A 16405-nucleotide genomic window follows, 5' to 3' on the forward strand; every position below is an offset into this window, starting at 1 on the left:
TTGCTTAAGAACCTCACAGTCTCGCTCCTCGAGTTCGATACCTTCACCCTCATTCTCTTGGGTGAAGACGGATGTGAAGTATTCATTCAACACTCTAGCGATGTCATCTGGCTCCACCCATAGATTTCTCCTTTGGTCCCTTATGGGCCCTACTCTTTCCCTGGTTATCCTCTTCCCATTGATATACTTATAGAATATCTTGGGATTTTCCCTACTTTTACCAGCCAGAGCTTTCTCATATCCCCTCTTTGTTCTCCTAATTGCTTTCTTAAGCTCCACCCTGCACTTTCTGTACTCCACTAATACCTCCACTGATTTGCTTCCCTTGTACCTGCTAAAAGCCTCTTTTTTCCTTCTCATCGTAACCTGAATATCTCTGGTCATCCATGGTTTTCTGGGCTTGTTACTTCTTCCTACCACCCTAGAGGGAACATGTGGAGCCTGTACCCTCCCCATTTCCTTTTTGAACCCCCCCCCACCCCCCGACCCCACTGCTCCTCTGTAGATTTCCCCACAAGTATATGTTCCCAGTCTACCGTGGCCAGATCCTGCCTTATTTTACTAAAATCCACTCTCCCCCAAGTCCACCACATTGCTGTGGGTCTAGAGTCACGTGCAGGCCAGACCAGGTAAAGATGGCAGATTTCCTTCCCTAAAGGACATGAGCGAACCAGGTGGGTTTTTACAACAATGATAGTTTCATGGTCACCATTACTGAGACTAGCTTTATATTCCAGATTTATTAGTTGAGTTTAAATTTCACCAGCTACCGTAATGGGATTCGAATTTACGTCCCCAGGCATGTCTGGGCCTCTGGATTACTAGTTGGGTGACATTACCACTGTGCCACCATCTCCCTCATGTTAAGGTTCTGAAGTCATAGCAACAACGTGAAGCCTGACCGGATTTAGAATGCATTTTTACACCACTGTTGCAGGAAATAAACACTTCACCCTGACACCACAGCAAATTTCAATACTAGTACAAATAAAAGTAATATACCACTTTACTTGGAAATTGCAGAGGCTCTGACTACAATCTTCCAATCCTCCTTAGATATGGGGCTGGTGCCAGAGAACTGGACAATTTAAATGTTACACCCCTGTTTCAGAGAAGGATAAACCCAGCAACTCCAGCCCAGTCAGTCAGTGCTGTAAAAATTGTGACAAAATACCAGGACAAAATTAATTGGCATTTGGAAAAGTACAGGCTAATTAACGTAATCCAGCACAGATATGCTAACAACAAATCATATTCGACTAATTTTATTGAGTTCTTGGATGAGGCAACAACAAGCGTTGTCGAGGGCAGAGCAGAGTGGAAATTCTGTATATGAACTGAAAAAAACAAGAGTACCACAAAACTCAGCTTATTAGCAAAATTAAAGCCCATGGAATTAAGGAAACAGTGACAGCATGGATACAAAATTGGCTAAAGGACAGAAACAGACAGGAGTAAGGAATGGATGGAAATATACCCATCCCTACAGAACACCAGATTATTAGGACTGCTGCTCTTTTTGATACATATTACTGACCTGGAGTTGGGTATAGAGCATAATTTCAAGTTTTGCCACAAAACTCAGGAATGTAGTAAGATGGGAGACATAGTAACAGACTTCAGAAAATCGCAGGTTGATTAATAGGCAGACACATTGTAAATTCTATTTAATGCACCAAAGCATGGAGTGATACACTTTGGTGGGACAAATGAGAAGAGGCAATATAAACTAAATTGTACAACTTTAAAGAGGGCTGAGGAACAGCAAGTCTTGGTTTTATATGTACACAAATCTTTGAACTTGACAATAAATACAAGGAGCCTATAGGCTTCTTTGACACCAAGGCTGAGATAATCTGATCAGCTGCCTTCCTTCCACTAGCCCACTGGGCCAAACCTCCTCTAGTACTTCCCCCAGCCCGAACTGGCATATTTCTCTAGCTTCTCTCCTATCTCCCCTCATTCCCTCTTCAAGCTCATTTTGTCCACGGGACCCACATCCAGCTCCCTTGACCCTATTCCCCCAAAACTGCTGACCACCCAACCTCCCGCTCCTGGTCCCCATGCTAGCCAATATTGTCAATGCCTCTCACCCTTCAGATATTGTTCCTCTCTCCTTCAAATCTGCATCACCCCTCTCCTTAAAAAACAATCTTTGACCTCACTGTCCTTTCAAAATACTACTCCATCTTCAACCTCCCTTCCCTCTCCAAAATCTTTGAATGTGTTGCCGCCTCCTAAATCTGATTCTATCTTTCCTGGAATATCATTTTGAATCCCTCCAATCAGGTTTCCGCCCCTGAACCGAAATTCCTCTTGCTAAGGTCACAAATAACACCCATATGACTGTGACAAACTATCTGTCCTCGTTCCTCTTGACCGGTCTGCAGCTTGTGAAATGGTTGACCACACCATCCTCCAACACTTCTCCACTGTCGCTCAGCTGGGTGGGATTGCTCTCACCTGAATCCATTTTTTAAATCTATCCAATCATGGCCAGAGTTTCACTTGCAAAGGCTTTTCTTCCCACTTCCCCACCTTGTGTCCCTCCCCAATGACCTATTCTTGGCTTCCTTTTATTTCTCGTCTACATGCTGCCCCTCGTCCAAAAGCATAATGTCAGTTTTCACAAGTATGCTGATGACAACTAGTTCTACCTCACTACCACTTGACTCCTCCACTGTTGCTAAATTATCAGACTGCTTATCCAACACCCAGTACCAATTAGGAGGAAATTTCCTCCAATGGAATATTGAGAAGAATGAAGCGACTCTTTTCAGCCCTCGCTCCAAACTCTGTTCCTAAGCTACTGACTTCATCTCTCATCCTGGCAACAGTCTGCTTGCAATCTTGAGGGGCAAGACAGACATGCATTATTATATGGTGCTTTTCTTGTCGATCGGACATCTGTGTACTGTTACTGTTTTAATGCAGGAAATTCAGCAGCCAATTCATACACAGCAAGGTCCAATTTGATAATTGCCAAATAACGTTATTGATTTGTCAACTGAGGGATAAATATTGGTCAGGACACCAAGAGAACTCGCCTGTTCTTCAAAAATAGTGTCATGGCATCTTTTACATCTATGAGCAAGTAGGTGAGGCTTCAGTTTAACAACTCATCTGAAAGACAGCATCTCTGACAGCGCAGCACTCCCTTAATAATGCACCTCCATAACATTGCCCAAATTTGGCCCTTTCTCAGCTGATTTGCTGCTGAAACCTTCATTTGTGCCTTTGTTACCTCTAGACTTGACTGTTCAAAACACTCCTGACTGGTGTCTCATTCTACTCTCCATAAACTTGAGCTCATCCAATTCTCTGCAACTCGTGTGGCTCCCAGTTAAGCAACATCTTGATTTTAAAATTCTCACTCATGTTTTCAAATCCCTCCATGGCCTCAGTCTCCCTATGTCTATAACCTCCTCCGAGATATCTGCACTCATCTATTTCTGGCCTCCTGAGTCTCCCAAGTTTCTCTGATTTTAACTGCTCCACCATAGATGGCCGCACCTTCAGTTGCTTAGGCCCTAAGCTCCGGCCCTAAACCTCTCTGATTCACTTTCCTCCTTTAAGACACTCCTTATAACCTCTCTTTGACCAAACCTTTGGTCATCTGACCCAATATCTCATGTGACCCTGTCATATTTTGTTTTATAAGGCTTCTGTTAAAGCCTTATTTTTATTATGTTAAAGGTGCTATTTATATATAAGTTATGTTGACAGGAAAAGTGGAGAAGGATGTTAAGAAATCATGACATCCTGGGATCTACTAATAAAGGCATGGAGTAAAAAAAGCACAAGTTATGCTGATCCTTTATAAAACACTGGTTAGGTTTTAGCTGGAATATGGTGTTCAATTCGGGTTTCACTTCAGGAAGGACATCAAGGCTTTAGAAAGGGAGAAGAGATTTACAGGAATGGTACCAGTGATGAGGGACTACAGCTTATGGTGAAACTTGGGTTATTCTCATTAGAGCAGAGATGGTTAGGGGGAGAATTGATGTTCAAAATCATGAATGTTTTGATAGAGGAAAAAAGAGAAATCATTTCCATCAGCAGAACTAGAGGACACAGATTTAAGATGATTGGCTAAAGAACCAGAGATAATACGAGGGAAAAAATTTTAAAAAGCAAGTTGTGATCTGGAGTGCACTGCCTTAAAGGGAGGTGGAAGCAGATTCAATAGTAACATTCAAAAAGGAATTGAATAAATATTTAAAGCAAAAATATTTCCAAGGTTAGCTGGAAAAAGTATAGTAGGGCTAATTATACCGAAGGCCAGAAAGCCTATGCTGAGCCATTCTACGTATTTTTTCAAACAAAAAAAAACACATACCAAAACAGTCAACATTAGTTTTAAGGTCTGAGGTATACCCAAATGCCCATAATCCCAAAAAGGACTAATTCCTGAGTTTACAAAGGAGAAGTGGACAAAGTTTTTAAATTGTATTTTAGTTACAAGCCATTGCAAAAGGGAAAGTCAAGAAAATTGAGCACAGCTGTACTCAATTCAAATGAGTAACAGCAAGTTACTCTTTCAAAGCATGACTCTTGATACCTCGCACCATGTTTATAAAGTTTCCTACGTTACAAGTGACTACATTTCAACATATTTAATTATTTTGGGATGTCCCGAGGTCAAGAAAAGCATGACACAAAAAAACTTGCAAATATAAATGCACTTTCACAACCTCAGGACATCCCAAAGCACTTTATAGTCAAATGAAATGATTTTCAAAATTAAGTCACTGTTGTAACTGTAGGAAAAAGAAAGTCCATCTCTCTTTTAAAAAATACTTTTGCTCTGTCTTTTGAACTGGAACGGAGAAAAAGAGGATGTGAGAAGGAGACAAAGTAAATGCAGACTCAAACTGCAAAACAATGCAACAAAAAAAGTTAAAAACATCAGCTAGATTTCCAACATTAAAAACAATAATGAATTCTTAAACATAGACGGCATATCAGATCCAGTGAGAGTACATCTCATCGTGGCTAGTATAAAAAGTTACTTGCCAATTGTTTTTATTAAACAGATCTACAAACAAAAACAGAAGCATAATGATATAACTCTCCTTTAAAATACCCTGACCTACACCCAGAAACACATCGCTCACCACTTTTAGGTTGCAGCAAATCCCAAAACTTGCAGCAGGAGCTTGAAGGATATTGTTTATGAACAAACAGGAAACAGCCAAGTGACTGCTCTTCAAACCACACCTCACATACCTTATTCCCCTCACTCAGGTCAGCAGGACTGTCAAACATTTCTCCCTCCTGCAAAGCAAAAGCATTAAGGTTAAAATAGGCGACAGGCTTTCACTTTCCGCCCCCGATTTCCCATGACTGAGAAGTTAACTCAATCCAACCAACCTCAGTCTCCCCCAACAGCTCACCCAACCTCCCGGCACTGCGCTGTCTGTCAGTTCAACTCTGCTCAAAGGCCCCGCCTTTACCGCTTTCCCATTGGTGCGGTGACTGCCCGCCTCCGCCCACTGCTGAGCTTCCATTGGTCTGAGACCGTGTCGCTCAATCAGAGCGACGTGACCGGAACGAACACAAATAGGGGGCGAGCCGCGCGAGCCCGTTGCGTTACCACGCACGCTTCACGTTCTGAGGATGGCGTGGTCTGCGCTGGCGTGAGAGCTTGCCCTCCCCCACCCCTCCTCCGTCATGCATTCTGGGAGTTGTAGTGCTTTTGGCCAGCCGGATCGTCACGCGCAGCGTAACTCGAACTACAATTCCCAACAGGCACCGCTTCCACATCTCTCCCCACCCCCCCCTCCCCCCCCCCCAGGCGCTTAAGCGCGTGCTGGCCGCCGGGGACCCGTTGGGAAGTAAGTGCGTTTGTTCATTCGGGCTTGTAGTGAAATGGGCGCATTTTGTGGCTCCATCTCGGCTGGGTTCAAACCCCCGCACCACCACTGGGCATCTCAGTCACTAGAGTTTTGATTCAGGCCCCAGCCGTTTCGTGTGTCGGCCGGATTGAATCAATAATGAGAAACAGTTTACTCGGGTGGGGAAATCCAGAGCGAGGGGTGTAAAACATTGAAGTTGGAGCCGGGCCCATTCGGCAGTTAAGTAATGGGAGTGGAAATCTGAAACTTTCTCCCCCCCCCCCCCCCCGCACCGCCGCCCACCTCTTCCCAAAAAAAAATGAGCTGTGGATGCTGGGGTCAATTGGAACTTTAAGACTGAGATCCACTGATTTTGGAGTAAATGTATTGAATTGTATGGAGCAATTTGCATTGGATAAAAGCAAAGTACTGCGGATGCTGGAAATTTGAAACAAAAACAGAAAATGCTAGAAAAAAAAACTCAACAGGTCTAATAGCGTCTCAAGAGAGAGAAACAGCTAACGTTTCAAATCCGTACGATTCTTCTTCAGTAAATGGAGTTAGGTTCCAATCAGCCATAATCTCACTGAAACTGGCTGGAGGGGTTGAATCCCCTCCTGTTTCTAAAATGAGCACAGAGCAGGTTCACTGCAATGTAACTGCTTGTTGTAACTCCCTGTCTCCATTGGATACTTTCTAAAATGTTTCATTCCCCTGTTTCTCTCTCCCGACAGATGCTATCAGACCTGCTGAGTTTTTCCAGCATTTTCAGTTTTTATTTCAGATTTCCGGCATCCGCAGTATTTTGCTTTTAACTTTACAGCATTTGCAGTACCACTGGACAGTGCAATTGTTCCACATGATGTTTTGGGCATGTTTTGCTGCTCATCATCCCAATGTGAAAATAATATTGGATCTGCGGCATTTGTATAATTCAGAGACCTTACAAGGTCCACAAGTAACTGAGCTTCGCTATGATACATAAAATATGATGTTGCAGTTAACAAAGTTGACGTACTATGTCATAGTTCACAGGTTAAGATTATATTACATATACAAATTTTGGATCCTGTTTATATGAACAATATACATGTTAAGGACAGGTGGTTATTGCAAAATGAACCATAGCACCTGCGTTAATCATGAATGGGTTTTGGCAGAAGCAACACAATAGATTTATAGTGTACCATCATGCAGGTTTGATTTGAAATTTTAGGAGTTTAATTATGATTGAACTTTTGGATGATTTTAGGCAAGTTTGTCAGTGTAGATTTCATGAGAAGTTGTCTTCTACCACCTAACCAAATACATTTTTAAAATGCTTGTTATGACGTTACAAATGATGTGTGCCAGTCAGATCAAATCCATGAGGGAAACTTGATCACGTGGTCACAACTGTTTTGCAATTTGTACTTTATTTCAAGATGTGTACCTTGAATTCAGAAGTAATAAGACTACCGCGACTTCAGAGGTTTTTAGAAAACTAAAAAACATTTATTAACAAAAGAAAAGATTTTAAGCACATACATAGGTCTACAAATTACACTATAATAACTCCTAAAACCCCTAATTAATCTGGTTCCCATTTACATCTATGTTAAGGCAACAGTAAAAACAAACAGATTTAAACAGACCCAGGCAAAGCCACAAATACCTTGAATAGTCGAATTCAAATTGAGTTTTCTCAGCTTCGGTTCCTGTAGATAGCAACTTAATACACAGAGGCTGGGGACTTTTCACACTTGTATTAGATCTTAGAATGCCTTCCCCTCTTACACATAGCCTCACCTCCTTTATGCATGTTTCTCCCTTTTAATGCAAATTCCATTGTGCCTATGTTTTTGCAACTGTACTTTTCTCATAATATAAACCTTTCGTAGTGCTAATTTTATTAGCAACCTTTGGGAAAAATAAACACATTTTGGCTTAGCTCCTTCTGGCTAGGTTTAAGATCTCACCATCTCTTTGAAATTCAAACTAACCTAATTTATCTAAAAACGCAAATGTTCTTCATACTCTAAAATTTCAGCCATGTTTACATATTTAGCGTTTCAAACCTAGTTACTTGTTGATAACTAAAAACCTCCAGACCAACTGTCTCCAATTCAATTAAATCACCCTCCCAAATCCACTATTAACCCACTTTTACAATAAATCACAATAATATTATGAAAATTATTATATTTTCATGACACCCCACTTCTTACGGGAAAATGAACCGTCATAATTAAAAAAGATGGGTTCATTTTCTTAACCCATCTTACATTACCTCTTATACTTATCTATATACTCACACTATTACATTACCAGATGCATCCATTAACAGAGCAATATACACACAAATCCTTGATATCAACAGAAATTATTCCAGTCCAGTGTCCAGGTTTTTTACATGTCCAATTTTCCCTTTTGAGCTTCAAACTCTTGACAATGCATCTGCAATTAGATTTTCTTGTCCAGCCTCATGTATAATCTGTAGATTAAATGGTTGCAGTTGTAAACTCTGTCTGAACAGCCTTGCACTTCTTGAAATTTGCCTAGAAACTTTAAAGAATTGTGGTCTGTATAAACAATTGTTCCTGATTAATTGTTTGCAACGTAAATCTCAAAATGCTGCAATATTAACAACAGACCCAGAGTCTCCTTTTTGGTTGTTGAATATCTTCTCTGTTGTATATTCAACTTCCATGAAAAGTACCCTCTCGTTCTCAATTCCAGTTTTATCTTTTTCTAACAATATGGCCCAAATGCCAATATCACTTGCATCAATGGCCAACTTAAATTGCTTGGCATAATTGGGTACTGCCAAAACTGGTGTCGAAGTCAAAACAATTTTCAAACTGTCAAACGCCTTCTGACACTCCTGTGTCCATTGAGACTTCATTTTTTAAAAATAGTTCAGTCAATGGAGCAACCACACTGCTAAAATTTGATACAAATTTCCAATAAAACTCACTCATGCCCAGAAATCTCAAAACTTCTCGTTTTGTTGTAGGCATGGGGAAATCCACAATAGCCTTTACTTTCACATCTCTTGGAGCCACCTTATCATGTCCAATGGTATGGCCTAGATATGTAACTTGCGCTTTTGCAAATTCACTTTTAGCCAAGTTCATTACCAAATTAGTTTCTTGTAGTCAGTATATAGTTCTTTCAGATGTTGTAAATGCTCCTCCCGTGAAAACTATAAAGTCATCAATATAAACAGCGCAATTGCTCAGTCCTGTAATTACTTTGTTTATCAGTCTTTGAAATATTGTGGTGCATTTTTCATACCAAATGGCATAACTTTAACCTGATATAGTCCATCTGGCATCATAACAACTGATATCTCCCTAGCCCTCTCTGATACTTGCCAACATCCTCTTAGCAAATCAATTTTTGTGATAAACTTTGAATTTCCCACTTTCTCAATGCAATCTTCTAACTGTGGTATAGGATATGAATCCGCATTCATCTTTTGATATTCTACACACAGTCTTTGTGTTCCATCTGGTTTCGGTGTCATCACAATAGGCGAACTCCAATTACTGCAACTAGACTCCATGATGTCATTTTGAAGCATGAATTCATTTTCTCTCTGTACTTGTGATAACTTTGCTGGATTTAATCTATAAGGATGTTGCCTTATTGAAAATGAAACTTCTACACACACATCATGTTTAGCTAAATTTGTCCTCCCGAGCTTATTCTCTCAAATAACTGTGTGACTGCAGTAGCTTCTCCAAATCACTTTGACACTTGTCTGGAAGGTAACTCAATATTATATTTAAATTTTCAAGTAACCCCTCATTATTCAATTTGGTTAGAGAAAAATCAATTTCAGAATCCTTCATTTCCACCTCTTTCTCCTTATCCACTACCACCAATACCTCCTTTTGGTCCTGTTCCCTGTCAAAGTACTTTTTAAGCATATTTACATGACACACACTCTGCTTCATTCTTCTATATGGAGTATTTATTAAATAATTAACTTCGCTCAGTTTCTTTTCAAACCTGTAAGGCCCACTAAACCTTGCCTCTAACGAGTCACCCAGTACTGGTAACAGAACTAGCACTTACTCCCCAGCAACAAAACTATGGGCTGTACCTTTCCTGTCTGCCTTCATTTTCATCACTTGCTATGATATCTTTAAATGTTCCCTAGCTAACTCATATGCTCTGTCCAATCTTTCCCTGAAGTTTGATACATAATCCAAGAGAGTAGTTTCTGAATTGGATCCACTAATTTCTCATGAATCAATTTCAGTGGTCTCCTTACCTCATGACTGTAAACTAATTCGAAAGGACTAAATCCAGTTGATGCATTAGGAGCATTCCTAATAGCAAATAACAAGAATGGAATTCCCCTATTCAAATCCTGTGGATAGTCCTGACTATATGCCCTCATTATAGCTTTTAAAGTTTGATGCCATCTTTCCAACACCCCTTGTGATTCAGGATGATAAGCTGTTGACTTAAACTGTTTTATCCCCAAACTGTTCATTACTTCCTTAAACAGCTGTGACATGAAATTTGAACCATGATCTGATTGTATTTCTTTCGGTAAACCATATCTTGTAAAAATATTTAGTCAACTCTTCCACAATTCTTTGTTGTAATATTTCTCAAAGGTATCGCTTCAGGAAACCTTGTAGACACATCCATTATTGTCAGTAAGTACTGATTTCCACTTTTAGCCTTAGGGAGGGGTCCTACACAATCAATCATGACCTTGTAAAAAGGTTCTTCAAATGCTGGAATTGGAATTAAAGGTGCCAGCTTAATCACTCCTTGTGGTTTCCCTATCACCTGACGTGTGACATGTTCTACAGAATTTGACTACATCTCTATGCAATCCAGGCGAATAAAAATGTTTTTGTTTTTTCGCCTGTGTCTTTAATTCCTAAATGTCCCCCCATTGGAATTTCATGAACTATTCCCAGAGCCTCATTTCTATATCCAAATGGTATAACAATCTGATGTACTTCCCTCCAGCTTTCATCTGCTGAAACATGATACAGCAGCCATTTTCTCATTAAGACATTACCCTTAAGATAATACGATTCTGGAATATGTTCTGCCTCTGTTTCAGAGTAAGCTGTTTGATATAACTGTCTTATTTGCATATCCTTTATCTGTAACTCTGCCAACTGCCTTGAGATAAATACCTCAGCTGTATTATCCTCCATTCTTTCTTCCTGAACAATCTTATGAAAAACAGTGTCAGCTAATAGGACTTCAACACCTTCACCTTCCCTTTCTTCCTGTTTCAACTTGTGAGTTTGCAATCTTGTTATCACATAATCTGAAAACAATCCAGGATGTTCTTTCTGCAACATTTCTGTTAAAAACACCTCTACAGGCTGCTCAACTTCCATAGGCATCACCCACATCTGTGACCCAGCTATATCATTACCTAAAATAAATTGAACCCCTGCAATGGGCAATTTTTCCACTACTCCAACAATCACCTCACCTGTTTTCCATTTACTCTTTAAATTTACCTTCCACAATGAAATAGGTTTAGCATCTCCATGAACCCCACCTGTTTCTGCAATATTCCCTCTGAATAACAAATATCATTATCCCACAACATTAAGGATTGACTAGCCTCTGTGTCTCTTAAAATTTTAACATCTTTACTTACTCAACCCTGTATATATGGAAAGATTTCCCCTTCACAAAAGCTTTAAACATTTCTGCAGCCTGCTCCCCAGAACTCCCTTGGGTAAATTGTGAACACATTCCTAATTCTTTACCTATCACTGATACTTCCTGTTTTGCCTGTACACAAACTACTTGTTTTATTCTGTGCCTGAACCTCAGAACCCACAATACTTTTACTTCCAGAACTTTTCTGCGTCGTAATAATCCCAACAAATTTTCACTACAATTACCAACACACTGACTTTTTGTGCCCAACTTTATTACAATGAAAACATCTCAATTTTCAAGTCACTTCTACCCTCAGTACCTTCCTCCTTAGCCTCAGAAAAAACTTCCTGGGAATTTTCACCTACTCCTCTTCCCTGACCACCCACCTTCCCACTTTCTATCATTCTTTGATTTAAAAGGGTGATGATTAAAAAGGTTTAGATCTATGAACTAACTCATAAGCATCAGCTATCTCTGTTGCTTGTCTTATCATTTTAACCCTCTGTTCCTCCACATGAGTTCTCACTACCGAAGGAATCAAACCTTTAAATTCTTCAAAAAGAATTACTTCTCTAAGAGCTGCATATGTCACCTCTATCTTTAATGCCTGTATCCACTGGTCAAAATTATTTTGTTTTACTCTCTCAAACTCAATATAAGTTTGCCCAGGCTGTTTTCCCATATTCCTAAATTTCTGCCTGTATGTTTCAGGAACCAACTCATATGCACTCAAAATAGCCTTTTGTACCACATCACCATCCACCAACATTTCTTCTGACAGTGAAGCATAAACCTCGTGCTCTTCCCACCAACCTAGATTGTAATAGCAATGTCTAGTTTTCCTGTGGCCATTTCATCTGTTTAGCTATCTTCTTGGATGCTTCAACGTCTCTTCAAACTTTGGAAGAGCTTGCACAGATTTAAACGTCTCTCCACTGGGTTCTGATCTGGAAATAAGCCCTTCCTCACCACGCCAAACCTCTTCAAGAGCTCTTCCCTGTCCTAGCCCTGAACTCGCATTTTTCTCTAGTTTCTCTTCTATTTCTCCTCATGCTCACCTGGTCCTGGAGACTCACTTCCTGCTCCTTCAACATGATTCCCATTAAGCTGCTGACCAACCAACTCCCCCCCTGGCCCCCATGTCATCTGATATTGTTAATAGTTCTCTCTCCTTAGGTGTTGTCCCACTCTCTCCTTTTAAATCTGCCATCATCAGCCTTCTCGTCAAAAAACCTACCCTTGACCCCACTGTCTTTGCAAACTATCATCCCATCCCCAACCTTCCTCTCCTCTCCAAAGTCCGAGAACATGTTGTCACTTACCAAATCTGTACCCATCTTTTCTGGCACTCCATGTTTGGTTCCCTCTAATTGTTCATACCAAAAGAGCGCTTATCAAAGTTATAAATGTCATCTCATGTGATTTTAACAAAGGTAAACTATCCCCCATCGTCCTTCTCAATCTGTCCGCAGCAGTTTACCACACTGTCCTGCAACATCTCTCCACTGACATCCAGCTGGATGGGACTATGCTTGCCTGGTTTCATTCTTATCCATTTAATCGCAGCCAGAGTATCACTTGCAATGGCTTCTCTTCTTGCCCCCGCATTATTGGTGTCCCCCAAGGCTGGATTCTTGGCCCCCTCCTATTTCTCATATACATGATGCCCCTTGGCAACATTATGCAAAAAACACAATGGGCAGAATTTTATGTCCCATGGGCAGGCGCGCACCCAACCCGATCGGGCATAAAATAGCAGGTGATGACGTTGGGTAAGCATCCTGACGTCATCACACACTTGCGCAATATTTTAGTTGGCAGGCACGAGCAGGTGCCGGAACGGCACCGCCATTAATTAAAAGGCCACTTACAGACATTAAAACCCAATTGACGGCGATTTTTCGTGGTCAGTGCGATTTCGTGCTCGTCGCACAGGCAGGCGGCCAGCTGGCAATTTCAAAAAACCTCATCCACAGGTGGGATAAAAAGGGTGAGCAGCATTGCCGGTGTCAGTAGAGGGGAGTTTGGTGCATAGTTTGCTCCTGGTGACTTATTGGTACTTGGCAGCTTCATTTCTGTTTGGGGCTTCATTGATAGCATTTCCAGGCTTCATTTCAGGTCTCCTTCTTGTCTCCAAGCCCCCTGGAGGATTCTGACCGTGTGGATCCTTCCAGGTATCAGACAGCCTTCCATTACCCCGATATTGGGGATTGTGGTCTCCTCTGGTGGCATCCTCTGAGGAGGAAGAGAGGGGCAGAAGGGAGAGGAGGCTGCGTCCAGGGGAGGCACCTGTGGGAGGAGAGGTGCAGGCACAAGCGGTGCAGGGCCAGCAGGAAGTCCAAGGCGGAAGGAGCCGCAGAAGATGCCACTATCCTGCTGGTAGGGCTTACAGGCGGCGATGCAGCTACCTCAGTATGTCCGAGGTGCATTGCTGAAGGAGGCTCCGCCTCAAGGGAGACAGTGACCTCCATTTGTCAGATGACTGGGCCTGAGATCAGCTCCGACTATGTGGGTGGACACCCCTCAATTTCTATGTCTCTGACTCTTTCTAGGGTCAGTAGGGGATCTTTGTGAAGTCTCCCAATCAGCTGTCCATAGTTGCGTCAAGCTGGTGACAGAAGCTCTGTTCAGGCGGGTACTGCCCTTTATTCTTTACCGTACGGATGAGGCCAGCCAGGCTGAGCAAGCCAGAGGCTCCGCAGAGATTGCTGAGTTCCCCCCACATCCAGGGTGCAATCAACTGCACACGTGTGGCCATCAAGGTGCCAGCAGGTGAGCCCGGTGCCTTCACCAACAAGAAGGGATTCCACTCCATGAATGTGCAGATAGTGTGTGATCACAGGATGCAGATTCTGCAAGTCTGTGCAAGGTACGCAGGCAGCTCCCATGACACTTATATCCTCAGACACTCCCAGGTGCCGGGGCTCTTCAGTGCTCCAGTCTGACTGGATGGATGGCTGCTGGCTGACGAGAGCATCGTTGAAAAGGTGGCTCATGACACCTTTCCGCCACCCAAGGATAGAGGCAGAACAGTGTTATAATACGAGTCATGCCTCCACAAGGGTGGCGATAGAGAGATCCATAGGTCTTCTGAAGATGCACTTCCAATGCCTGGACCATTCAGGGGGTGCACTACAATACTCCCCAGAGCGGGTGTCACTGACAGTGATTGCATGCTGCGCTCCACAACCTGGGACTGGCAAGAAGGAACCCATTGGAGGAAGAGGGTCTTGACACAGCTGCACAGGCTACAGATGATGAGTCCAGTAGTGAGTGAGAAGAGGAGCATGCTGAGGGCATGGAGGCAGACCTTGGTAACCGCCAGGGAGGCAGGGAAGCATTGATCCAATGGTCCTTCAGCTAGGCTACCAAAGATCAGCTTCTACCTCATGCCAGGGCTGCCGCCTCCATCCCAGATGTTTGAAATGACCCTTTCATTTGCACCTAAAGTCCACTCAATGCCTGTGCAATAAAGTACCCAGTCACTCACATCCAGCATTACATACTGGCATACCCTGTACCAGAACAAAAAAATGTGAAGCATACTCAGGCCATCAGAACCAAGGCAAATTTAATGTTATCATCCCATTGAAATCATTATGACATTACAATTACTGGTGTTGATATCCACACCAGCAGACATATAAACCAAACATAAATAAACAGGAAATCACCCGTGAACTGTCACTCATGTTTATCGTGCCTTAAACTTATGTTTGCGAGTGCTATGTCTTGGTGCCCCTGCCCCTCGCTGGCACCAGCATTGGAGGTGGCCTGCTGACTCTAGTGTCTTGTTGGCCTTGATGACCTTGATGGTCGTCCTCTGGCCAATGGAGCCTGTGCTGGCCCCACCTGGACAGGAGCGTCCAGTGCCATGGCTGGCATCTCCCCAGCCATCGCAGCCTCATCAGATGCGACGGTCAGTGGCAGAGAGGCGAAGGAGCTGCTGCCATCATCCAGAGCGCCCTGAGAGGAGCCCGCAGAATCGACAAGCAGCTTGTGCGCCAACATGAGGTCGCTCTGGACCCCCCTGCTCACCATGGATGGACTGGCACCTAGCTGGGATACTTGGTGCCTCATCCATCTCCCAAACTGGCACTGGCCACCTGAGGTCATTACCTGTGTGAGGGCTTTCAGGTCCAAGTGCAACCACAGGAACCCCTGATTCTGTTCCTGGAGTTGCCTGTCCGTGAGAGTTGCCACTCTCTCAATGGAGGAGGTAGTGCACTCGGCCATGAGGGTCACCGCAGTGCTAATGCACTGCATGGGCTCCTTCACAACAGAGACCATGACACGCAGACTCTCATGGATCTCTGCCACGACTGAGCATCATTCTGGTCCCCAACAGTCCTCCGACTGCGGGCACCCTGGGCACTCTCTGCCTCCACCTGCATTTCAGGTGAGTGTGAATTGTCCTTACCAATGTGCACTGACATTCTAGTGGCAGATCTAATGCCCACCGAGGTGCTGGTATCTTGAGAGAGCAGTTGTGACGCAGGTGCAAATGAAACCCAGTGGTCCTCTGGCGTCACGGGTGACCCTTCGGGGTCCAGAGTGCGATTGCATGCTGACAAACCTAAAAGGGAGAACAAGGACATGTCATTAGTTAAAGTTGTCACACTGTCACTATGCCTGCCAGGCACCCTGGTGAGACAATGGAGATCTGCATCATGGTGCCATCGTCTTTCACTGATCAATGGGCACTCCAGGTTGAGGCTCCCATCAATGAAGAGACTACACTAGAATGGTTGCACAATCCGAAACTCTTACCTCTGTGCATTGCGCTCTTACCTTCGTCTGGCACCCCCACGTCTCCATGCTCAGTTGCAAGGGGAGCGTGCTGGCTCTCGAGCTCAAGGGCGTCCGGCTCGAATCTGCTAAACAGCAGCAGGTTGGATGGGCCTCCCCTATACGTGCCCTCTCTGTTTGGT

At 43.0% G+C, this 16405-nt stretch overlaps 2 protein-coding genes across 3 annotated transcripts in view; one reads left to right on the forward strand and one right to left on the reverse strand.

Moving 5' to 3' along the window:
• The window catches only part of snx5 (sorting nexin 5), a 54262-nt gene extending 48809 nt beyond the window's left edge, over positions 1–5453 (reverse strand). The window contains exons 1-2 of the mRNA XM_078556704.1: positions 5374–5453; positions 5230–5277 (exon numbers count right to left, since the gene is read on the reverse strand). Of these exons, the coding sequence (XP_078412830.1) occupies positions 5230–5268 (39 nt within the window). The 5' untranslated portion in view covers positions 5269–5277; positions 5374–5453. The remainder of the gene's footprint in view (positions 1–5229; positions 5278–5373) is intronic.
• A 337-nt stretch (positions 5454–5790) lies between these two features.
• Positions 5791–16405, forward strand: part of mgme1 (mitochondrial genome maintenance exonuclease 1) — a 38429-nt gene continuing 27814 nt past the window's right edge. The window contains exon 1 of one of the 2 annotated variants that reach the window (XM_078556706.1): positions 5791–5837. The gene's annotated coding sequence lies outside the window, so the exon portion shown is untranslated. The remainder of the gene's footprint in view (positions 5838–16405) is intronic. The other variant, XM_078556705.1, reaches the window with a different exon arrangement.

The sequence above is a fragment of the Cetorhinus maximus genome, chromosome 14 (assembly GCF_964194155.1).
Source record: "Cetorhinus maximus chromosome 14, sCetMax3.hap1.1, whole genome shotgun sequence".
Lineage (NCBI taxonomy): Eukaryota > Metazoa > Chordata > Chondrichthyes > Lamniformes > Cetorhinidae > Cetorhinus > Cetorhinus maximus.